Here is a 26,099-nt window from a genome sequence, read left to right as displayed (position 1 = left end):
ACAGCAATGCTATTCACACCACATACCTCTATCACCTAGTGATGTTCAATTTTGCATTTTGTTAAGTATAATGCATGATTATTTAAAAAAAGGCATTAAAAAACCTTACTTGGACTAGCAAGTCCTGGCCTGTGCCCGAGTGAACCCAACCAGTACAAAAGGAAGAGATAGGGGCCAAAGACAGAAAAGCCACACAAATATATTCACTACTATAGCACACTGCAGTAATTTTCCTAATAGACTCAGCTCAGCATCTGGAGACAACACAGTGACAGCACCATCAAGCTGAGCTGGCCGAGGATAGCTGGGGAGAAGAAAAATAGGGCTGCAGACATGAAGGGGAACATCTAACCTTTAACTAAACCCTCAAAGGCTGGGAATGGGAAGCTGACATTGCACCGTCACCGTGCAAGCTTCGGTCACCTCTGTGGAGCTGGCAACAACTGATGGGACATATTCATCAAGAGGAACGGGGGTCCTCTATTCATCAAGAGGAACGCAGGGCGAATAGTGAGAAACAACCCCTGCTTGTGCGTGGAAAGCTGCTGGTCGGGCTAACTTCAGCACAAATAAAATTTCAAGGGGAATCTTTGCTAGGCTCCAGGCTTCTGCCCAATGACACACAAGGAAATTAGAGCCACCGCCAGGATTTGGAGACACAAGGGATCTTTTGTTCCTCTAAGAAAAGCAAGAAGCAATCAGCCAGGGCACTGGCGGCTGTGCTGGCTCTCCAGGGCATCTTGGATGTTCCCCCAAAGCTTTTAGTCCGCTTTCAGGAATGCAAATACCTTCTGCAACACCCTAAGGCATAAAAGGCACCAACACCCAATGCACCTCACCAGGTAGCATCAGGAGGATGGAGACCAAGACCAGAGGAGGAGATGGTCACATCACCCTGCAGACAACGTGTCCCAAAGCACAAATTGCTTCGAACCACACAGCCTCAGCTATTAGCAACCACTAAATGATCCACCCTTCCACCACCCCAACACTTGACTCCACCGCCTCCAGTAGCAGCACTTAGAGCAAATTAACTCCATGCTGTGTATTTTGCCTGAAACAATATTGTTTCAATGAACCTAGTGCGCTTAGTCTCACACTGGGTATGCAGGGAATTTCTAAAGAGCTGGTCACTGGAAAAATTAGAGGCTGTCACATATGAATTTTAATCACTTGCCTTTTTAAAAGCTGTTTTAAACGCAAGTGCTGCAAAGCAACTCTTTGCAAAGCAACTCACTGCAAAGCATCTTTGGGAGAAGCTTTCATTTCAAGGGGAGTTTTAACACATGCCCTCATCATGGTGAGTGTTCAGATGCTTTGTGAAATATTTTGGCCCAAAAAAGGGAATAGATAACGTTATATACCCTCTGCAGCCCGTTGCCCAGCCCACCCACAGCGTTTTTTCCTTCCCCCTTCGCCTTTTTTTTTTTTTTGTCCCTTTTAAATTGGCATTCCCTGATAACAGGGCAACACTGGGCACAGGATCCAGCAGAGCTTTACAGTCACCTGTGAAGATGCCTCCCGTCCCATCTCATGGGCACTACCAGCTCAAGGCAGGCAAGAAAGCACAGGACAACTTCACTAACACTTGTACACGAGCAAATGTCTAAGTTCTGCCCCAGCACCCTGTCTCTACATGGCAATGGTATACTAGAAGCCCAGAGAATTAAAAATCTAATTGCCTCCAATTTTTCTCATTTAACAGAGAACCTTTGATTTTGTGCCCTTTTTCCTTGCCATCCACTCAATCCCATTCAGTCACCTCTACTGCGTCTTCCCAGTGTGCTCTGGGCCACTAATAAATATATATACGTATATTTTAGCTTTATTACATATATTACACATTTTATATATTTTATAGAATATGTGTGTGTGTGTATATATTATATATGTGCATAGTATTATAGATAATATATATGTATATTATATATGCGTATATTTTTTAATATATATATATATATGTGGCCTTGCCTTCTGCACTAGAGAAGAGCTATTCAAGTTGACTTCATGGTTCCTGATTATGTCCTTCTGTCCTATAAAAATAGGACACATCTTGCAGCCTTCCTTATCCAGGTCTTCATGAAAAGGATGAAAAGTTTGTCCTCAGAGGACTGCTGCAACTTGAAACCCCGCAGCAAGGGAGAAGCTGGCACCATCAGCCCGCTCACACACTTGCTCCAAGTTTGCACTATTTGCCTGTGGCCCCAAAAACATCTCAAGCACCATTTCAGCAATGCTTTTTTTGAAGGGTTTATTACCCCAGTGCATTGTCTGATATCATGGAAGCAGTTTAATGAGAGTCAGCTAATCAAGTTCTGCTCTGCCACACAAACTGCATGAATATTATCCCATGGACATATATAAAGGCATGACAATGAAGAAGCCACTGATTGCAAAACTTGGAGATGACACTCCACCAAGCACCGGACAAGCTCACACAGCAACAACTGCTCGGTGGCTCCAGCAAGTTATTTACTCAGCACCTTTTTTCTCAGTGATGTTGCAAATAACATCAGTTGTTTCCAAGCAATCTTCCAGGGACAAAGCTTGTTTTACCTGTCTGATTTTCTTACTCACATTGAGGACACTCTAATTGAAAGGAAACCAGAGAAATTAAAACAAAATGCACATCTGCATTATTATTCTCACTTTTCTATTATGTGTTTTTCATTTATTTTGGTTTTAGAACCAATAATTCCATTTTTAAAAAAATATGTAAGCCTATATATGCATATACATACACAAGCACACACTTACATAGAAAAATGAAGAAAGAAACCCAGAAGGCTAGCCAGAGACTGGTTTCCTGCTCTCAGTCACACTGCAAGTTTGACCTTCTGAGACTGCAGGTTTGAGTTTTATTCCTGGTCTACAGGAAGCACCAGACATAATGCAATTGTTTAAAAGCTAAGACACTGCAAAACAAGTGATGGTTTTGCACCAGTTTAGGTTTAAACATGCTCACAGACCTCCATCCTGACGGCTGAGCTGCCCAAGTACTCATGTCCCACCACGCTCATGTGCACCCCCATTGCCTAAAGCAGAGCTTCAGATAGAAGGCATCTCACAGAGTCAGTAATTCACTGAAAAAAAAGCAAAATGAAGTCCTGTCCAACGCACTGCACCCATCACCCATGAGACACGCCATCCACACACCCTGCTCAAGCAGCTCCACCACTCTCCCTGCAGCACTGAGGAGGAAAAAGCCTGGATCAAACTGCAGAGAACACAACATCCACCCAGAAGCTTTCAGGTTTAAAATATAGTGTGCTACATTTTAAGGCACATTTCAAATAACCAGGCAGATTCTTATAATCCACATTACAATCTCCTCTCATCCCCATTTGAATGCCTCTTTTGTACCCAAGCCCGCAATTACCGTAATACCAACCCAAGACAGAAAGCACCAGAACAGTGCTGAACATTGAGCGTCTTGTTTAAGAGCTTTGAAGGTGGCTGTTTCCATGTCCCCTTGCAATCAGAGTGCTCCCTACCATCCACAGCCAGTAGTTATGAATTCAATGGGTGGCTGTCAAAAATAGATTTACTCTGATAAGGAGGAGAGCACAGAGCCAAGCATCTCTGGCTAGAGCTGTCGGTTAGCCCACTGCCTGCAAAAAAAACGCAGGGATGTGGGAAAGCACCAAGTCTTCCCCAACACAGACTTCAGCAGAAAAGCAAGCAGTTGCCTTATATTTTAGATGTGTGCCCAGGAAAATCCATGGGTCCTGTCCATATTGGTCAGCAAAATGCTGACATCACCTACAAAGAATTGTCTCAGCCTGGATTCACGTAACAAGGACACAGTCCTAAGCCTTCCTCTTTCTATAGACAGCTCCCCAGATTTCTAAATTCTTCCCAAAGTGGTTTTGCCCAAAGCACAAGAACTTGCAGGAGGTCTACACTGCAGGTTGGAGTCAGCTTGGGTACAACCCATCTGACCTCTGCCCATGGCAATGCTCCTCTAGATGCATTTCTGGATTGAACTCTGGCTCATCTTTGATTAGAAACGCACCCTAACTCACCACTTACAGCCAAGACATGGCAGAAAACAGGCTGAAACCCTTGGTAAATGGTTCAGTGCTTACTCCTGCTATTAAAAGCCAGGGCTGTATAAAAATCACAGCTAATCCACAAACAAATCTAAACACATTGTGAGAGTTCAGACAACTGTAATAAAATGATCCCCGGTGCAACAACTTTCAGCTCCCTCTCAAATTCTCTTTTAGATTGTGGCTTATCTGGTAAGAACAAAATCCTGCATCTGTCCTCAGCAATGCAACAAACACAGAAATAAAGTAAAACTCCCATCACATTCATCTGGTGAAGACACTGCTTTGAAGGACCCATAAATATCTCCAAATACCTGCCAGTCACGTCCTAACTCAAAATCACAGTGTCTCCATGAAGACAACCAACATTAGTTTCTGGGTTTAGTCTGATTATCTCACCAAATTATCTGAAATGTGGTTTCCTCCAAGCTATTAAACATGACATTTGCAGAGTGGTTTGAATGTCTTCCAGAAAACTCATCCGAGCAGCAACAGAAGGATCCCCATCTGAATCACAGTTCCACTGAACCCATGAGTTCCTGAGGACCACAGAGATCCCCATCAGCCCAGCCTGCCCAGGAATCTTGGCAACCAATAACGGAGTCAAGTCAGTACGCAGAATTAATTAGAAACACCTGACCTCAAAGAGATTTCAGTGTGAAGCAGTTCTGCAGTGTGCAAGGGAGGCTGCCACAGGAACCAAGTCTTGCATTTCGCAGAAGAGGGACAGAGCTACAGCACCCATGGGTGAAGATGGCCACCGTGATGGGAAGATACAATACCAACTCAGTGATATAAAGGCATGATAAAAGACGTATTCTCAGCAGAGATGAAAATCTGTAAGTTTCACACTCTTTTCTGTGACTTCATTTTAATTGCATACTTGCAATATTTAATTGGATATTTGCCCGCTTTTGATCCAACAGTTCAATCTGACCCTGTTGACTGAGCACCCACTCACCTGGCCATCTGCTTATAGGCTTCCTCTGCCACCGCAAAGATGTGAGGATCCATATCCCCCATGTTTTGGCCACTGTACGCATAGATAACATCTTGTTCATAGATTGGCAGCTGCTCATATGGATTGATGGCAACAAGTACAATACCTTAGAACAGACAGACAGATAGATATGTTACAAACCGAGCACAGAGTTAATACTTCAGGCTTTTCAGGACTTGTGTTAGTTGTTTCAATCAATTTTAAATATGATGCTTGGAGGGAAAAAAAAAAAAAAGGGATGAGAAGGGAATGGGAAAGGACTCCTAATTCTTATCTCAGTATCTCCTTCAAAGGGCTATGCTTTGATAGCAAGGCTATAAGCTCCAGTACAGCTACAGAGGAGGCATAGGAAACCAGTGAGAAAAGCAAATAGATAATAATCTTCATTGTGTGAAGCCAGACACAGAAAGAGTGAGAAGAGCTAAACAGTGCCCGAGCCATCACTTCAACAGAATCACAGAATCGTATAGGTTGGAAAAGACCTTTAAGATCATCGAGTCCAACCGTTAACCTAACACTACCAAGACCACCACTATACCATGTCCCTAAGCACCTCATCCAAGCGTCTTTTAAATACCTCCAGGGATGGCGACTCAACCACTTCCCTGGGCAGCCTGTTCCAATGCTTGACAACCCTTTCAGTGAAGTAAAATTTCCTAATATCCAGTCTAAACCTCCCCTGGTGCAACTTGAGGCCATTTCCTCTTGTCCTATCACTTGTTACCTGGGAGAAGAGACCGACCCCCACCTCTCTACAACCTCCTTTCAGGTAGTTGTAGAGAGCAATAAGGTCTCCCCTCAGCCTCCTTTTCTCCAGGCTAAACAACCCCAGTTCCCTCAGACGCTCCTCATAAGACTTCTGCTCTAGACCCTTCACCAGCTTCGTTGCCCTTCTTTGGACATAGCTCCAGCACCTCAGTGTCTCTCTTGTAGTGAGGGGCCCAAAAGTGAACACAGTATTCGAGGTGCGGCCTCACCAGTGCTGAGTACAGGGGCATGATCACTTCCCTAGTCCTGCTGGCCACACTATTTCTGATACAAGCCAGGATGTTATTGGCTTTCTTGGCCACCTGGGCACACTGCTGCCTCATATTCAGCCAGCTGTCAACCAACACCCCCAGGTCCTTCTCTGCCGGGCAGCTTTCCAACTGCTCTTCCCCAAGCCTGTAACGTTGCATGGGGTTGCTGTGGCTCAAGTGCAGGACCTTGCACTTGGCCTTGTTAAACCTCATACAATTGGCCTTGGCCCATTGATCCAGCCTGCCCAGGTCCCTCTGCAGAGCCTTCCTACCCTCAAGCAGATCAACACTCCCGCACAACTTGGTGTCACCTGCAAACTTACTGAGGGTGCATTCGATCCCTTCGTCCAGATCATTGATAAAGATATTAAACAGAACTGGCCCCAACACAGAGCCCTGGGGAACACCGCTTGTGACCGGCCGCTAACTGGAGTAAACTCCATTCACCACCACTCTTTGGGCCCGACAAAAGCAACAAAAGCAATTCCTACACAACAAAGCTCCACTAGACCCAAAGAAATATCCCGGATTTTCCCCTGGCTTAAAATTCCGAGCAAAAGCTCATAACAAAGAATATACTCAAATCAAAATGACATGCACAAACCACTTGAAAGGAATGCAGACCCTGCATTAAAGCTTTAATGTCTCTTTCCTCTCCAGCTCTAGGAACACCATGCCTGCCCGCAGGAGGCAGCAAGCCCAGGAATTAATGAGAGGCAAAGCCACGCATGGTGCTACCCATGTGCTCGAAGGAGCTGGCCTGCACCCTGCAAAACTGAAGCACTGACAAGTTCCACCTCTGAAGCGCCTTCTGGTTTTGCAGGTTTAAATTGTTATTGTAAGGAGCTCCAGAGAGCAGATGGCTGGTGGGAGCAGGTGCTGTGCTCCCAGCCCTGTCAATTCAGGGCTCGGACATGCTCAAGTTACAGCAAAGCACAGGAACTCTCAGCCTGCAGCAAACACCAGGATACGGTGACTTAAGCCACAGCAAAAGGCAAAGGTCAGCTAAGACGTATTACCTGCCTCCGTGGGATATTAACCCAACAGCTTCACCTCATCATGCCCTTCTCCTATCTGTTTGCATCTTGGTTCTGTTAGGGTCATGCATCTCTTTCCCTTAGTGACCAAAAACACACCTGCAACCACAATGCACACCGAGCTGAAGGGCAGTAGTTGCCTCAACACTGGCTGCCAGATAAGCACTTTTCTCCCATCCTAAACCACTTTATAACTAGAGCACAGGGTACGTTACACCCACACAGTGCTTTACAGCTAGACCTATGCTTGCTAAGTCCAAACAGCCAAGCCTAAACCCATGCATCTTCATTAGCACGATGCTGTGCTCAAGATTATTATAAACCCTCAGGAGAAGCTGCACTAATGAAACCTCACTGATTTTGGGTGAAAGCAAGCTTGCATCTGACCAGGAGCACACATGCAGCTGCAAAAGGCTGCAAGTTATGCCAATAGTCTAACATCACATATCAATAAATATTTAAAGGAAAAATCACCACTATTACCAGCCACTGAGGCCACGTATTTCAAGGGCACTACTTTAAATAGTCATCTCCTCCTGCCAAGCATTTCCTCAACAACCCTAAATTGCAACACTTAATCATAGCTGTACATGCTAGCCTTAACCCTGCCACACAAATAGTGCCATGCATTTCACTGTAATCTTGCAACTCATCACTTAAGAGAATCGTTAGTCTGCATCACTGCTAGCAAGGTCATCCTGAGTGCCAGCAAGAGGGTTTGACATTCAATATTCTCCAACCTAACTCAATAAAAATGGCTGAATTGCCTTCTTCCTTTGTTTTTAGGTTGCAGTTTGTTGCCATCCATTCACAAGTAACTGCTGTCTTGAATGGTTTTGGCAGGCCACCGTTCCCAGGAATGACAAACCCAAGTGCACACCTGCCCTCCTTTTGCTTTGAATTTGAGTTCGGTGATCCCCAAAGTCATCAAGAAGAGGCAGGAAACAACAGTGCAGCAAGAGGTTTTCTGCAGTCTTTCAGGAGGAAAACCAGCTATGGACATTTCTCAGTTGGGTCACATCTTTCTGGCACATTGCTGTTCTCCAGTGGTTTGCTAGGTCCTGCTTTTTTCCCCCCACAGGCTGCCAAGCACATGCAAAGTTGGCCTCAAACTCATCTGACAAGATGTTCCCACCAAGAGTTACATACATGGACCACGAGCTCAGGAAGTTCACAGTGCACCAATCCTCAAAAACCACCTCTGGTTTTGCAACCTAAAGCTTGTTGGCTCATACTTGTGTCTCCCACCCATCCCAAATTCACAGCCCCCAGACCTTCCTCATGCCACAGCCTCTGGCTTGTGGTCTCAAGGGGTTTCTATGTGGACATGCTCTAACCCACTGCTTTCCAGGAGCTGAACATGTGGCCTGGACACTGACCACAGTACGTGTAGATGTGGTTGGACTCGAGGAACCTGACTTTGAGGTTGTGGAGGACCGCGGGCTCATGCAGGTAGCTCAGGGCCGTCAGGTCGTTCTCTCCCACCAGGATATCCGGATTGCGCAGGAAAGGCAGTTCATTTCTTTGGAGGTCAATAGGATACTCATAGAGCTGAAGAGACACACATGAGGAATGTGAAAACACAAAAACCAACAGCTCCTTTAATGTCTTACAATCCAAGCATAACTCCAGCTTGATAAGGCCAATACTTGCACCTCCTGCTCTAACTGGAATGAAAGCCCCTTTATGCTAAATGCTGTAGGGACCTGGATGATCCTGCTGTCACACGCTGCCAGTAGACAGGACATCCCCCTGGTAAATGGCTTTGAGCTGGCCAACAGATGGTCCTGGGGGACACAGATGGTCCACAAGCACCAACCTGAGCATACTTGGATTGTTTTCAGGCCAGCCTTGGGGCAAATAGCCTTTAGCCAGCTCTGAGTGGTAACAGGTACCATGCAGAAAACCACGGCTTCATCTGATCTAAACATCTTCATGCTTTTTAAAAGGCAGCCTCATTTCAAAATAGACCGTATTCTTCCTATCAGAGTGATTTCTCAACTCATTTTTAATTCAAGTGACTTTTATACTTAAAACCTTACACCCTTTCAGGCAGAGAAGGACATGGAGAAACACAGAGTCCCTGCTGCTTCAACATCTGAAGAGCCAGGTTATGCCATTGAAGCATACAGCTGCCCATATGCTAACTATTTTTGGCCCATCGCCAAATGAACAGCAGAGCCACCAACTAAAGAAAAAGTGTATTTTTTTTTTCCTTAACGGGGGGGGGGGGGGGGGGGGGGGGGAGTGAGGGGGCAGGGAAATAATAGTTGCCTGTGATGTTGCTTCCCATGGGGTGTCTCAGGAAGGGGTCCTGATGCTCAGCTCCCAGCAGAAGGGAACCACAACCATTGCATTGGCACTGGATCACAAGCAGCACAATAAAATCCGACCCAAGTGCACAAGGACAGGCTCACGCAGCACATCTGACAACCTCAGGCTTGTTTTATACTCCAATTCCATGTTGCCAATGCCAATTTTCAAGAGTTTGCGCTCAGTCTCACATCTTAATGGCAAACACACCAGGGATCCCTTGTGATATTTAAAAATCAGCTCTTCATTCAGAAGGAGTACTCTTGCATACAGAGTACAGCCAGAAACCACAAAATCCATGAAAATTCACTTAAAGCACAAGGACAAAAGAGAAGCACTAAGCATTTGGGTAATGCATGTTGGCTGTCAGGAACAAAATCTGCCTTTGACAGCTTCAAAACCCCCAAAGATATGTATGCTCAGTATCTCCATCTGATGCACATGTGTGCTGTTCCCCTTCGCTAAAGCTTTTCAGCCCAACATGGCTTGGGTCCAGGCAGGTTTTCATTCAGAAGAGCATCAAACAGGGGTCTCTGGGAGCACCTGCAGTAAGCAGCGGTCTCTTGCACAACCCCAAAATGAGATGTTCCTCTGTTTCACCATGACAGTGACATGCTTATTAAGCTACCATCTACAACACCTAGTAATCCTTTAATCTCCTTGTACTTTAATGTTGCTGACCCTAAACTCAGCTGTACAAAAAGGCTAGACCTTGCAGGACTTCTTAGCTCCTCTGGTTTCCAGGGAAATATCCAGATTAGAGAAAGAGAAGGGGGGGGTGGGGGGGTGGGGAGGAATCTCTCCCCACCCCAAGTACTAAAACTGCTGAAGATCTCAACCAGAAAAGAAGGATGGAGGTTGCAGTACTCAGCAATACGTGCAGACATACTTTGGCTGCCTAAGCACAACAAGCAGTAGGAAGGAACTGCTATGGATGAGATGGGCGCCCACCTGCACCCAGGCACCCATCTCTGCTGGGCACCCATTAGCACTGCTCGTGAAACCCACCCTGGAGTTGAAGCCTATAGTGCTTTTCACACCCGTCACCAGTTTCTTGCAAAGGCTTGAGCACTGCTGCTTGGTTTCACCAAGGTTTCTATCTTCTTGCCTCAGGAGCAAGAGAAAAAGCACATAAGAAACCCTGCAACAAGGGTCATCCCTGTGGCATCCAATGCCACTGGGAGACAGGGACAAGCCACTGTGTGGAACGACTGGAATGGTGGAAACATGCCCGTCATGAGCATCATGCTTGCACCATGAGCACGGAGCATCATATCACTAGAGAAAAAGATATGCTCAAATGATGACTGGTATGACTTGGAACAGGAACTGACAGATGCCAGATGGTGAATCCAGGAGGTTCAACCACAGGACTACTGGGCAGGAAGCCCACCAAGAAGCAAGAGGCAGTGACTCATGGTCCTACAAGAACATGTTTGGTGCTTCCAAGGGACAGTGAGGTGGCATCTGTGCATCTCCTCATCCAGATTTGTCACCATGGAGGGGAAAAAAGCATCTCCAAGAGGACATCATCCATCCTTTACCCTCCTCAGAAAGCTGCCCTATGCTGGAAGAGCAAATTAGGGAGGACAACAAGCACAGCCAGGGCTGACCCAGGAAGAGCCAACAGCACCATGCACTGGGTGCAGATTTCAACACAAATTACTTTCTTTGCAAACCTGGCACATTAATGTACTGCAAACAGCCTGCACTTGCGCTGCTCTGAAAGAATTGTTTTGATGAACAGCCTAATCAAGCGTGTCTCGTTCCTGTTCTCCATCTTCCCATTAAGTAATAGGGTGAAAATATTCCCCGCAGTATGGAAATGGTTGGCTGGCAGGGGACATGAATTACTCACCATCCTCAGAGCATTTTCAATTTGGAGAAAGTGGCCTCTATTAACTCTTTTAGCAACAAAGCAGATCACCCTCTAGACAATTAAGGAAACCCTGTCTGCTCAGTGAAGAAAACTCATTTAGGTGGAATTCTTCATGAAATTTATTTTTCCTGCTACACCAGGCACACGTGGGAAATGCACCTCGCGGCAGGCACGTAGCACGGCTGCTCCCTTCCCACAAACCACCCAAATTTTGCAGCTGATGCAAATGCCACAGTTAACTTCATCTACAATCCCCCGCTGTTACCCAACATCCCACCCCATGAGCTTTTTGTGCGGGACAGAAAGCAGCTTGCTCTTCCCTAGCCTCTGTCCTGCTTTGGAAATGATTTATCACTGGCTGCACGCACACCGTGAGCCTGGGCTGTTCATGCATTTGAAAGCAGCACTTGCTAAAACACTTCTACATTTAAATGAGTTTCTCATTTTTGTCTTTTAGAGCTTTTTTAATTTTTTTTTTAGTTGAGAAAAAAGGGTTTTGCATAAGATTATACTTAGAGAAAAACTAAAGCATAGAGAAAGCTGTTGCACAGCAGTCACTTCTGCGCTCTATGTGATTTTTTTCCATCAGTACCCAAGTTTGAGTAGATGCCACCAGCTGCACTCTTTCCAATTTGTTCAGCAGCAAAATCCATAAATTGATATTTCTAACATACTACTGCTATAAAAAACACCCCTCATTCTGATATCACAGACTATTACAACTTTGCCAGAGGATGAAAAGAGATGAGAGGGGTCAAGGGCTTTTCTCTCAACCTACTTTAACACAAGTATCTGGGGAGAGAGTAGGCAGGGAAAAGCTGGAAGCACTAAGGCAATAAAACTCATTTAAAATACTTCCTAAAAAATATGAGATGGCTCAGGCTTCTTCACACATTAATTTGAAGCTTTAAATTACTGAAAAGAATAATGACGTTCAAAAGCTTACAGTTTCATCTTCAAGTTTCAGATGGAGGCTTTTATCTCCCTCTTTGTAATCCTTGATAACTTCTGCCGATCTCCAAACTTCATCAGGGTCAGGAATCCAAACCCTAGTGTACTGCAGATGGGGGAAAAAAAGAAAGAGAAACTTAAACACAAGGAAACCTCAGGAAATTAAAGCATAAATAAATTAATTCACCATGGATACAATCCCACGCTCATTGTAAAGTCAGCACAGCTAAACCATTTATTTCAGTCCAAAAAAAGAAATATTCTAATTTTAGGGTTTGGAATAAATTACAGACCAGAAGTCTGATTTTCAATCAGTCTTTCAATCAGGCTTCTCCTGGACAAGGTGTACACTGGCTTGTTAATAATCTAACAAAGCGGGGTACAGACTCAAGGTTAATGTGAAATTTAATTTCCCTGGAGAGAAAAAAAACAACACACAAACAAACAAAAAAAAACACAACCAAAAAACCCCCCAAACCCCCAAAAAACAGCCTTCTAGAAGCTTTTATGAAATAATGCAATTCCCCCCCAGCAGACCGTGCGCCAAAGCATATTTCTTTTAAACAAAACAACGATAGGTTGCTCCTCACAGAGCAAGCCCTAACCCAAACCTACTGCCATGGAGCTAAGCACGTAATAGAAGACACCAAAGCCAACTTCTTCGGTTGGAGGCAAATCTGCAAACAGGCTTCAAGGCTCCAGAAAAATGCTTAGATGCAACATTTAACCTTTTCAGTACCTCCAAAGTTTGGGCCACCCTTATGCCTCCAAGAGGAAATCCCAAAGGTGGACCCTTACAGCCCGGCCAAAGTGTCCATGAAGGGACAAAATCCAAAAGCAAGCAGCACTGCTCACTTGTAACGAGAATATGGCATTACTTTGAGCCACACCACCTCCTGCTAATGAGATTTAATTTGCTTTTATGATGCAGAGATAAATACTCTGCCCAGGCTGCGTAAAAGCATCCCCCCGTGCCGAGCAAGTAACTTGCTGCGCTGAGACCTCCAGTACTTGCTCTCAGGAGTTGGGACAAATGCATTGCAGACCCAGCAGTAACACTGCAACCTCCATGCATGGGTTTCCCTCACCCTCTACATCCACCTTTCTTTTTGCCAGAGCAGGTACTGGTTTCCCTGCTCATGGGGTTGCCAGGGCAAGGTCCTGAGAACAAGGAACCCAAAATTGCTCCATCTCTGCAGGGAATCACCTTGAGTCAGGCTTTTGTTGCTGCACACGGACCCATAAAGCCAGCCTGATGCTGGGCTCAGCCAGCCAACACAGAGTCAACAGGAACTCTTCAACGATCACTTATTTATTGGCATTTTGGGGGGCATGTCTCCCCCCAGCTCTTCCTGTTGATTGAAATAAGAGCTATATAAACTTATTCTTACACAAAACACAAGGGACTGGGGGAAATCCCAGAAAATCCAAGCAACACCAGCATTGTAGCACCAGAGATGGTTTTGGCCCTCATCTTAAAACCAAACCCCCAGTACGCAATGGCCAAATAACTCTCAGAGCAACCCAAGAGTTAAAGCAGCAGCAGCCATCTAACAGCCTGCTCTGCAGCTGAAGAGCAATAGATTTTTATATGTATCATGTAATTATTTTCAGAGTTGCTCAATAGCTACAGTAGCGGGAACCCTTGGATGTTAATGGAGCTAAAAAAATATATTGCCAGAACAGTGGTTTTATTGGGGAGGGGAAAAAAATAAAATAAACAAACAGATTTTTCTCAGCACACCACTTCTAGCACCCTACAAGTCTTCAGTGCTTTCCCTGCCCCGAGGAAGGGAGACTGCCACAGGGAAGGGGCCGGTTCAGGACCCCCAGCCCAGTCTCCCCTGTCCCCTCCAGCAAGCGGCATTGCAAGAGATGTAACATCCCTGCAGCATGGCCAGGAGCCCCATCTTTGGCCGGACCATGAAACAAAAGAGTAGGTGCAGCTGGTGATGCATCACTACTTTCCTCACCCCCTGCACCTCGCCCCAGTTTCTCCAGGCTCTGACACTACAGGAAGGGCCTTATGGACCATTGCTGCAGCTCTCACCCCTCCTGCAAAACATCTTGCCTGCCTTTTCATCCCCACCACGGCGGTTTCATCCAGTGCCAGCTCTCTCTTGGCAGAAGAGAGATCAAACACGCTCTAGAAATGCCCAAAATAGCCGGGGATCAGGATGTACCCGGCTCAAGGCAGCCTCAAAAACAAGACATTGCTGGTCTTGGCTGGAGTCCTGCAAATTCTCAACCTGCACACAGGGCTGGGATGAGCCATAGACCTGCCTGGAGAGATGGATGCAGAGAGGGGCACATTGGCCCCAAAGCAACCCAAAAACCATGATGGTGCTTGGGCACACTTTGGTGTATGAAATCTGGGTCCACCTCCAGCAGCAGTAAGAGGTCACATCGGCCCCTCTCGGCAATTCATCACCAACCATGGCCAGGAGCCATCCAATGCTCTGGTGAGATGTGGGAACCACTGGCGGAGGGTAGCAGCTCTCAGCATCCACCACCCAGGGATAGACTTACAACCTGGTGGTGAAAGACTTCACGTCCCATCAACCATCCCAACCACAAAACTACAGAATTTTAATAATAAACCTGATTCTCCGAGACTCTTGTGCATACACATGTACGCAAGGGATTGCACAGCACAGAAGGCAATAAGACATAGGTGTTTGCAAGATCTCAGGAGCCCTGGGGGTAACTCATTCCCTGGCTGGAAGATCCTGAATGCGATCACTGCTCCAGCACAAGCACTCCCCACACTGAGCGCTTCCCATCCTGCTAAATAGCTATGGGCTGTTAGAATAAGCTGTTATGAATGCATTTCCCCAAGCATCTATAATGCTGTCCTCTCGTGCATGCATGCACACACATGTCCAAAAAGGGGATGACCTTTTTTTTGTTGTGCATTTTCACCATCCTCCAGCAGAGGTGCGAGTGCTCAGCCCTCTAGGCAGGGCAGGCTGCTACGCAAACCCACATCCAACCCTTCCCTTTCTCCGATAAATCCCAAGTATGTCAAACCATACAGCGCTGAAATAAAAGCACTTTGTCATTCTTAGGTCTTTACAAGGCGAGCTTTAATTAAAACCCACCGAGGCTTGGCGGCAGCCCATGGAGGGGGCACGCTGGAGCTCCACGCTCACGTCGCCTGCCTGCCTTGCCTCTGACTTCTGCAACCCACTGCCTCCAAAGCAACTTCACACACTGTATGTTTGCCAATTAAATTCATATAGATGAGAGCCACCAGGTCACCAAAACCATGCCCCCAGGCAGGTACCTACCCAGGCAGGAGGAGAGCATTTCTGTGAACCTCTACTTCCATAATCTCACCTCTAGCCTAATTATTCCACTTTATATGCCATGTCCTGGCTTCACTAGCTTTAACAACCTCTTGATCTTCTGGAGGAGCTTGTTATTAAGGGAAAGGGCAGGCAGGTCTATCTCAAAGCACTGGGACCAGAGGATTAGCCTTCAGGCTCAGGAGACACAACCCATGGCAGATCATTTAACTTCCCAACACTCCAGGGTCTCCGTCCAAGAGGGTAGAAAGAAAAGCATTTCTTTAACCCTCAAGGACGCCTTTGAACGAGGTGTTAGCGTTAATCAGAAATAGCTCCACATGCTCAGCCTCTCAAGAAAAAAAAAAATTAAAAAAACACCTGGGTTTTTTTGTTTTTTTGTTTTGTTTTTTTGTGTGTGTGTGTGGGTTGTGGTTGTTTTTTTTTTTTTTTTTTTTTTAAACCAGATTCCCAATAAGCCAAAGTGATTTGGTGCTGTCGGAGCCTCTTGCATTATTCCACCTAGATTAAGCACAAGCTTAATAAATTCAGTCCCCACCTCCTGATTTGATTTAGATTTTAGCAGGCTGCTACTATGGATGCAGATTAAAAACATTAAATTAGAAGAGGCAGGTTTTGTTTTGCTGTTTGAAAGCCCCCAGTGCTGGCCAAAGGCACTCCCAGCAAACCATCCTCAAACTCCTGGCAATATGCTTGGTGGATGCTGCAGCGCAGCAGGAAGGGATGCTGGTCTGCACGGAAGGAGTTACACCAACAGTGTGGACAGACATTGAATCTTCCATTCAATTAAGAAAAGACTATAATTTTCCATTAAATTAAACTGAGATAGCTAGTTTTAAGCATTTTCTTCTTAGTCTGGGCTGTTTGGTGGTTGCAACAGTCTTCGTGGCAAGCTGGAAGTCAGCAAATCCATCTTTATTATTATTGTTTTTTAATCCCCTGAGTTATTTCAGGAATAGCAATACTCACAGCTGACCCCAGGAAGTTTTCATTGCTCCTGGGTCAAGGGCACTTTTCCAGGGGCATCCTTCCAACAGGACTGCAGCCAGACGGAGGGCACAGCATAAAACCTACAATACTGGTGATACTATAGCATTGACTGCCTAGCAATTAGGAATTCAGTAACGAAGATTAAGATATAGTATGTCACAACCAAGGTTCTTCCACACAGGTGAAGAAAAACTTATGAAAGGACTTTAGTAGAAACCAGAGACAGTGATGTGCACCTTCGAAAAATCAAAGGTGAACACACAAATGTCAACTAAGAGCGAGGTGGAGATTGGGACAAATATCTGTATGTTTTCCTTCGTAAAGCAAGCACACTTCTACTTTCCCCCCTTCACAGTGGGCTTATTGTCAACCTCATTCTATGTTGTTCAAAGAAATAACATGGTCCAGTATTACTGGATGCTCTTGAAGAGGACAAAAACACATATGAAAGAAAAAACAGCATGAGCTTCAGTCCTGGCTTCCCAAGAATATTTACATTTATATATACAGCATGTGAATGGTTAAGCAGCTTACTTTGAAGCAGTCCAATAACTACCCTGCAGCTCTCACAACCCATCTATAACTAAAATTAAAGTTTTCCCAAACTTTGCTTTTCCCAAGTAAAAAGAGCGAAATACAAGCTCTACCTTAAATTAAAAGAGGTCATACCACACAGCACAATTCAGGGTTTGGATGTAATTTTTCTTTTCCCTATTTTTTTTTAAACCGCTATCAAAGATAACTCCACAGAGACAATTTAAAGAGGCTCTTGCAGCAAAACAACAGAGGACTCTCCTTGCAGCCACTGTGCATGGATGCTAACAGCATCCCCTTCCAGCTCTGCCCTAAAGCAAACAAACTTCTCTTCATTAATTTGCACTGGGTAAGCAGTCCTGGGCTGAACTGGAGTCACCGCCACGCATGTTTTTGGCCATCTACTGGCATTATGCCCACTGCAGCAGGATCCCACATCCCCTGTGATTAACAGGTGGTTATTTATGGAGTTATTTAGCTGTGCTAAACGTGCTTGTGCAAACCACCAGGCTTGTCGGTGCTGGGAAGAGCCGCTCAATGGGTGCTGTCAGCAGGAAGGCATAGAAAGGCACCTGCGCCAGTGCTCTCCTGGGTGCCTTGCAGCCTTAAAAATCCCTTCTGCCCCACTTGGCAGTGACTCAGGAGAAAAATCTGCTTCACCTGTGACGCAGCAAGGCACAGGCAAGGTGCTTCGGCAGGAGAGCAAAAACCTCTCTGTTAAGGGATTGTGGATCATTAACTTCCTTATTATTATTTACAATATTGAACATCAGGGCAGATGGCAAACCGTAATCCTTCCTTTCCCATCCTCCAAAAGATATTTTCATCCCAGGAGTGATTTCTCCCCTGCCCGACAGACAAGCAAAACCCATATTTAGGTCAGAGCTCCCCAAGCTGTGTTGTGACTCCGGGACCCACTGACCCCTGCGTCTCACCCCAGGCTGGCTTCTCTGTTTGCTGCCGGGTACCACTGGCCAGCAAACCCTCACAAGGGTCAGGGGGGGATGGCAGCGGGTTTCACTGCTCGGTACAGAGCGGGCAGGGATGCTCCAGTGCTGAACACCCCTTGACTGCCTAATTTCTGCAGCACCAGTACCTGATATTGGGACACCGTACAAGAGCCCAGCATTCCCAGCAAGAGCCCAGCGAGCATCCACCCACGGCAAGGACCTCTAATAGGAAAAGACCCACTTCTTCCTCACCATAAAAACCCAAAAAGGCTGAAAGGAGAGGTTGTGACTGGCAAATCAACATTTCAACACACAGCAAGGGACACACAGGACACCAATATCAAGCTCAAGGGGTAGGGCAAAAAAAAAATTGTGTTTTACTTGTTAAAAAACACAAAACCCATCATTTTGAGCTACAGAATGCAAATGTTAACTTGCTGCGAGTGTTAAATGCAAAGGGAAAGACAGCAGCAAGCTGCAGAAGCATCTCTAGTTCCTCAACATGAGAACGAGCAATTTGTGCATTTCCCAGGGCTGATAAAAAACACACAAACCCAAACAGCCGAGCCAAGGCAGATGAGCATAGTCTACACTGTGTCTCACATTCCCAATCCTCCTCTTGCTATCAGCGCGGAGACGGACCCAGGGAAAGCACAGAAATGCACACCCAGACCATGCCCCCGTCAAGGCAGGGCTCCTAAATTTTGGGGAGCAACTCTTCATCCCAGAGAGCTGCAGGGGTCACTGGATTTGAGCTAGCAAAGCACATGCTTTGCTGATGCCTCCTAGGTACAGGGATATTTTCCTTCCCCCTGAAGAGCTGTCACGCTGATGGACGGCTCCACATCTCCCACCAGCACTAAATCTTCTCTATTTCTCTTTGCTGAATTTTATTCCTCTGCCCAAATTAATTCAGATGATGATTTGCATAAACTGTCAGAGCAGCTGAGCAGTACTCAGCTGCTCGGACAAGCAGCATCTGCAGCATTTATCCACCAGCTCGTTAGCAGCATTTCTAATGAAGGGGGATTTAAAAAGCTTCATTTCATCATTGCTCCGGCCTCATCTCATCAACAGCAGAGGTAAAACTGGCACTGAACAGAGCAGGGCTAGGTGAGCCCTGACACCAAGCGTACCCCCAGTATTTCCATCCTGAAGGCTTTGCTTTAATTAAACATGATTTCCAGGATGATTTCCAGGACTAATCAATAGTCTCACATGTAACTAACAGCCAACTTGTGTTTTCCCATCCTCTCCTCTATCATTTCTTCCACAGCATCCCAGCAACGCTTGTTACTGCAGGCTTAATTAAGACTGACAGGTTCAGTGCCAAGGTCTCAGGCACACACACAGCCCTGCTCTCACCACAACAATGGACTGAAATGCAAAATCCCTCTTGCAATAAGTCATTAGATGCTGCAAAACCAGGTAGAGCCCCAGGTGCTTTGGGACAGTGCAAACAAACCATTCTGTCTTAATTTTGGGGGAAAAAGCAGTCCCTCCTGGGCTGGGGAGCAATCCCCTCATAGGCTGCAAGACCAGGATATGCTCTGGGCAGCGTAACGACTCTTGTATTTTTACTTTGCTCCTCTACTCTTTAAGAAACAACAAAACCAAACCTCTCTGCCAGGGTCAACAAGACTTCACCCACAGGGGACGTGCATTATTGCCTGTATCACTGCTAACGAACCACCTCACAGCAGCCTGAGATGTTACAGGAGGGCGGCTGTGCCTGTTTAATTGGAGATGGCAGTGCTCATGGTCTTGCTGCCCGTCTCCTTCTGCAGTTGTGTCTTTCCAGACTCACATCAGGTTGAGCACAGGAGCCCTTTGCCTTTGGTTGCTCTGAAGCAGCACTAGCGAAGGCTGAGAGCTGGCAGTGGGACAGGCAGGCTGCTGCCTGCTGCGAGGATATAGCCAGGAGCCTGATGAAATCACAGGGTACAAGGCAGGCCTGCCCCTCTGGATGGCTAAGCCTGGATTTAAAGCACATGCTCCACTGGAGGATCTGCTACAAACCCTGGCAAAGCCCCTCCAAAACTTAATATTCACCAGCATTAAAGGGTTGCACCAAGAGACACCAGCCACTTGTCTCCTGGGTGGGAGACCTTTCTCCAGGTCCTGTCCCATCAAGCACCATCCCCATGAGCCACAGCAAGTTGTGGCTTCTATCAGGCCTTCTATTTCTCTTCTACCAGGCCTGGCTCAGCTCTACAAGATGCTCACCATTTGCTCTACAAGACACTTAGCATCACCATCCAGTCTCTGCCACACTGCCAGAAAGAGGGATGCTCTGCCAACCCCACTAAATCACAGTCCCTGGGGAAGCACAAAAAGTCTGGTGCTAAAGCCAACCCAGATAATCGTGCACTTGACTTGCAGCTCCTCCTGGAAGAGCTGCAGGCATCAGGGCAGCAGCAGTCTGGAGCAGGGGGCTCAACACCCCTTTTCCCAGGCATCTCCCCTGGGCCCAGCACCCATGGGATGCTCACACCCACACTCCAGCACCACCCACCCAACCCAGCTCCTCTGGTGCTCGTTACCTCTTCTACCAAGTCATTGATTAAAAATTGCCACATTGCACAGGATGAAGAAAAGAATCCTAGACCCAGTGTCTAAGGGGAATCAGGATGAGACCCATGGTCCTAACTCAACCATGCAGCCAGTCTTTATTCCAGTAAGGGTTACCAGGATTTTAAATACTTGGGTTTTTTGCTTTTTTAATTAAAAACCCCATGCAGGGGTCAAGTGTCTCCATAGTATGACTTTTACCAAACAGCCTGTCATATTGCTAAAGTTAAACCCTTCCAGGCTACTTTCTGCAAATCCCTGTTGATTGGCATTAGTTACCCTTCTCTTGCCTAATTCTCAATTAATCAAAACCTTGAGCAGCATGTGGTGTAATCTTGTCTTTGCAGTCCCGTTTTCCATCTGAACTGCACATAAGCACCTTGATGAACACAGGCTCAAAAAAATGCTCAATATATGGATCAAAAAAATGCTCAATATACACCATATACATTTGATTATTAATAAAGTAGTTAAAAATAGCCTTTGGGTTTTAATTAAGTAGTTAAAAATGGCCTTTTGCCCCAGGTTTCCCTCTGTCTATAACGTAGCCTCATGATGCTTTAGGGAAACTCACAAGCATGTTCATTCCTCAGTGCAACGACCACCCTCCATTAAATTATTTTATATGAAAATGGTCCTGGGAGGAGCCCAGCTTGGCAGTGCAGGGCAGCCCTGGCCACGGGATGCAGCCAGGGGACACCAGGACTTTCAACTGGCAAACATTAAAAACAGCAGCCGCTTCTAGGCTGTAATTGCAGTAATGCACATAGCATTCACAGTGTCACAAGCATCTTCTGAAATTCAGGGTACACACCGCCTTGCCTGCTGCTCAAGCACTCAGCCATCTTCCCCCACCAGGCACTGCCATGCCTAAACAGCACCACCAAAATCTACCTTTAATTGCAGAGCAACCTCTCCACCAGACTAGATTTTCAACCTTATTAGAAAAAAGTAGTTGGATTAACTAACCTGTATAGTTATCCCTCACCTCTCCAGAACTCATGCATTAAAAACCTTCTTGGAGTATCACTCCATGCATGCTTAATTCAAAGGGGTTTTGACCTATATTTGTATTTATGGGGCATTTCTTCAGCCCTTTCTAACCAGAGGGGTGTGCTGGAAAGGCCCCCAGGCCACCTCTGCATCCTTTTCATTGCTAAGCAACTGAAGGAAAACAAATTGATTACTGAGGATTTAAGTAAGCAACATTTTACTGGTTATAATTAAAAAATTCCAGCAATAAGGTTTGTTAGCAAGGCAACATTAGATGCCTGGAGAACGGCACCAGTGGTCAAGAGGCAAAGCTAGAATAAGTAAGTTTAATTAAAATATTTGAAGTGGTGAACAAATATTCATACGCCCTCATTTGCTTAGGAATGGGGGGGCAAAGAAAGGGTCTGCTGGAGGGAAGGACTCCTTTTGCATTTCCACTTTATTGCAATAATTTCTAGGTCTTTGAAAATGTGACTTATGCCCAGCTCTGCTTCTCCCAGGACTGTCCATGTGCCAGACCTCAGATGCACACTTGTATGATGAGTTAACTCTATATTACTGTATATATTTTATCTCTTCTCCCCAGTGAGACAAAGAAAATAAGCAAGATTTTGCAATTGCTAAACTGAAATCGGTTCAAAACACATCTCTGAGGAAACTCAAACAAAAGGTGGTTTCCTTTTTAATATATAAAATGGAAGGTACAGTATAGCTAGGCAGTCAGCTACATTTTCCTCCTTATTTCCTTGTAACTTCAGATGTTCAGCTAAAATACTGAGATTTTGGCTTTCCAGATCTTCCAGCACTGATATCCTGCAGCCTCTTATTCATATCACACAGCAGCTCCCCGGAAAACCATCCTCTAAATCCCATATACAATTTCCTCTAATAAATGTAGGGGAGATGAAAGCTTAAATAAGGAAGGATGGAGGAAAAGACCAACCCCTGGACGTCAACCCCTGAATTTTGAATTGCAAGAGGAGATTTGGGAGGCAATGCCATTCGCAAAACAGTGTTGTATTCTGCAGGAAGGGCCCAGTGAAGGAGATGAAAATGCAGAAGACTGCCTAAGTGGAGGAAGGGTTGCAAGAAGGGCAATTGCACCCACTTAAAATAAAAAACAAAATAAAATAGAAATAACCACACCACCAAATGCATCTGTTCTAGCCTTCACCTTCTGGTTTGAATTTCTCCCCTGACCTGGCAATGTCCCCCATGCTTAGGCAAATCCAAGGTTCTCTCTTCCCCTCAGAAGGGCAGATGCCCCAGCAGCACACAAACACACACTCCCACGCAGATCAAACACAGCTCTCATGAAACGTCAAAGCGTCCCACGCAGCAAAACACCCCAAACAGAAGAAGAAAATAAAAAATAAATTAAAAAAAAAAAGCTATCACAGCCACCAGATGCTACTTCTTCCTTCCCCATCCCCACAACAAAGCCACTCTGTTGCATGTCTCTTGGATTGACGCACAGGACAACATCCATATCCCAACAGATGTATTTACTCATTTAAACATCTCTCCTCGTGTTACCGGAGCATTTATTTATTTCTTCCAAGCAGTTCCATGCTACCTCAGGACACAGGCAGCGCTGAGCAGGCAGCGGGTACAGAGTTTCAATGCAGGCAAGGCTTAGCTCCAGCTCTTCCCATCACCAGCAGCATTGCATCATCCCAGGGACATCCCAGCTACAGGATTTCCATCCCACTACACATCCCCCAGCTCAGGTCCAAGGGGTTTTTGCTCCAAGACCAGGAAACCCAGTTCCCATCCGAGGGATACATTTCCCTTTGGGGAAGACGTGCATTTATGGTCACACTTCGGCCGATGCCACTTGCCTTGAAGCCACCAGGTCCCACCAGCACAGCTTAAGGACTACAACCTGTTTCGAGCAAAACTAGTTAAACCTACTCTTACCACCCAAAGTGGGGGAAAAAGGACTATGAATTAGAAAAGCAGCAAAACAAATGAAAATACACCCCAAAGTTATAGTGGTTTAAGAGTGCATAAAGACAACTCATGAGAGATGGAGAGCGGCTCACTCGAGTTAGTGCAAAACCGTAACCAAACATTGCATTGCAACTTTTCTCTCTCCTCTAGGGAATGACTTCATGCTTTGCTAGGTAGATGAATAAAACAAGGGGAAAAAAAAATTGAAGAAACATTATGTTATCTCAGTTTATTTTGCTGTGAAAACAAAGCTTTGCAAACTGTGCTGCCAGTTCCCAGCTCATAACGTACAAGCCCAAAAGTTTCTGCCCTTTCTGACAAAATATTCAGTCCCAAGACCCAAGTTGCTGCAAATCCCACGGGCCGCTGGCTGCATGGGGACACCTGAACTTTTGCAGCTACCTTCAGCCACCACCATGGGCAAACTGGGTCACATGAAGCCACAGATAACCCACAGAATTGCTCATGTTGTGGGTTTGTCCCACAGGACCTCCAAAGGCATCAAAGAAGGGGGAATTAGTGGTTACGCACATCCATGCGTGCAGCAGTGATTTAGGACCCTGCTCAGAAGGGGATGTGATCTACAAAAAGCAGAGAGATGCTGAAGCAACACATGTCCCTTCATAGCTGCTCTTTCTTCCAGCTGCTTGCCCTTTCATCTTCCCCTTGGGCTAGGTCTTTTCCCCTGTCCCACACTATGGAGAAGTTGCAGTCTGCTGCAAACTTTCAAAAAAATAGTTTTAGGTGTTTTCTTAAGGGAAAAAAAAAAAAATCCCTGTTTGGATCACCACGTCTGGCCATTGTTTATAGCAACCCAAGCTGTGAAGCACATATCAATGTGTCAGTCCTGGGAAATACCAAATTGCACAGTGTGTTGGGACTGCCCAGATGCACTGGGAACTTGGGTGGTCGCTGGGGGCAAGGCGTGCTCCTCCTCACCACCATGGCCCCCCAGCCCCCTCTCCAGCCTTCTCAAACCTCACAGGCAGATCAGCAGAGACTCGTCTACCTAAAAGCTGGCATGCAACAAGTCCAAATTTGTATTTTAGGAACCGTTTCCAAAGTCTTTAGCATCCCCGCCTTGACAACAGCTGCTTAACAAGACTCGTTTCAAGTTCCACAGCAATTAGTCTTTGAAATCCTATTGCCTTTTACAGCGTGGTGCGTCCACACCAGCTCCCTCCCAGCAGCTAGTGGGAAAACAGGCTGCTGCAAGCCAAACGGCTGTGAGCTCAACAAGTTGCAAGAAAAGAGATCACACTCATCCACTTACTCCTCAACAGCAACATTCAATTTACAGAAATCACTCAATGTTGTGTTCCTCACGGGCATTTCTTGTTAAGCCATTGCTGGTGAGGTGCCCACCAGCATCTTCAAGTGCATGCCATGTTTGAAATTTGGACAAAAATGAAAGATTTGCTGGATGAAGGCTCCTCATCCCATAAAAGGTCTCAGCATAAATGCGGATGTTCAACAGTTGAATCGGAAGCGGTCATACCAACCTAAATAAAACCTCAAACAATATCCAGGGCACAAAACATGATGCGGTAGGCTGCAATGTTTCTTTCCCCAGTCTATGAAATCTCTTGTGTATATTCTTAGTAGGAGTTTTCTTCAACTGCCTAAAACTCGAGTTTTGAAACTCTGTTCCCTCACATACCTGGTGCTAAATGCTGCACAAGCTCTGGAGCATTAAGCAAATGCCAGCACAGGAGATGGCCTTGCAGGGCCTCCCTTTTGCAGGCGACTTGGCATCATCTGAAAGCCAAGGGCACAGGCACACAATGGCACCAGGCAAGGGACCACAGCCCCTTGGCATCGGCAGCATGGCCAGCACTGGGAAGGTGCTCAGGAGAGATCCCATCAAGGCATGATATATTTTTGGCGCCCATAAATGTATGACATACAGGTCCTTTTTGGAGGGACCAGCAGACAGTGCTCTTCCATGTATGCCAAGCATAAATGATGACTCCATCTCTGGATAATAACAGTCAATGAGTCATTTAAAGAGACGATGCTGCTGTTATCCCCAAGCCAAACGTGACCCAAAGAGCTGAATTCCCAGAGCTTAAGAAATGCAGAGTGAAAACTCCCAGAGCAGCCTTAACCCTGCTTCACACCATAACTTCAAAGGTTCTATGTATTTTAACCTTCAACCTGGACCGTTAAAGGTGCTTTCTAACTTATTGCCCCAAATCAAATCAGTTTTTCAGACATACAAACACAGGTACCTCTTGCCTGTAGAAGCATCCCGTGCCATGACCCCATCACCCGAGCTCCTGAGAAGCGAATTTCTGCTCGTTACGAACAAGCATCAAGCGTGACCACGGGATTAAACTGAAATTCATTATCTGAGCTTCAGTTATTCTCCATACATGTCAAAACTGCTTGGAGGAACTGAAAAGAGTTTCCCCCACCCAGCTGGGTGTGACTGGGGAGACAAGGGTCACTTCTTTTCTACTGCTTGCATCACATGGAAGTCATGCTTTCCTAGGTGACATCAGAAATAACCCAAGTATTATTGCTCTTTGAGCACAATTATAAGCCTT

General features: G+C 45.9%; 1 protein-coding gene across 1 annotated transcript in view; it reads right to left on the bottom strand.

The window, feature by feature from the left end:
* Window positions 1-26,099, bottom strand: part of MYO5B (myosin VB) — a 125,842-nt gene that overhangs the window by 82,761 nt on the left and 16,982 nt on the right. The window contains 3 exon segments of the mRNA XM_072859633.1: window positions 5,014-5,158; window positions 8,488-8,659; window positions 12,247-12,357. Of these exon segments, the coding sequence (XP_072715734.1) occupies window positions 5,014-5,158; window positions 8,488-8,659; window positions 12,247-12,357 (428 nt within the window).

This window comes from Ciconia boyciana, chromosome 4 (genome assembly GCF_034638445.1).
Source record: "Ciconia boyciana chromosome 4, ASM3463844v1, whole genome shotgun sequence".
Taxonomy (NCBI): domain Eukaryota; kingdom Metazoa; phylum Chordata; class Aves; order Ciconiiformes; family Ciconiidae; genus Ciconia; species Ciconia boyciana.
This window is presented reverse-complemented; position numbering and strand designations above follow the sequence as displayed.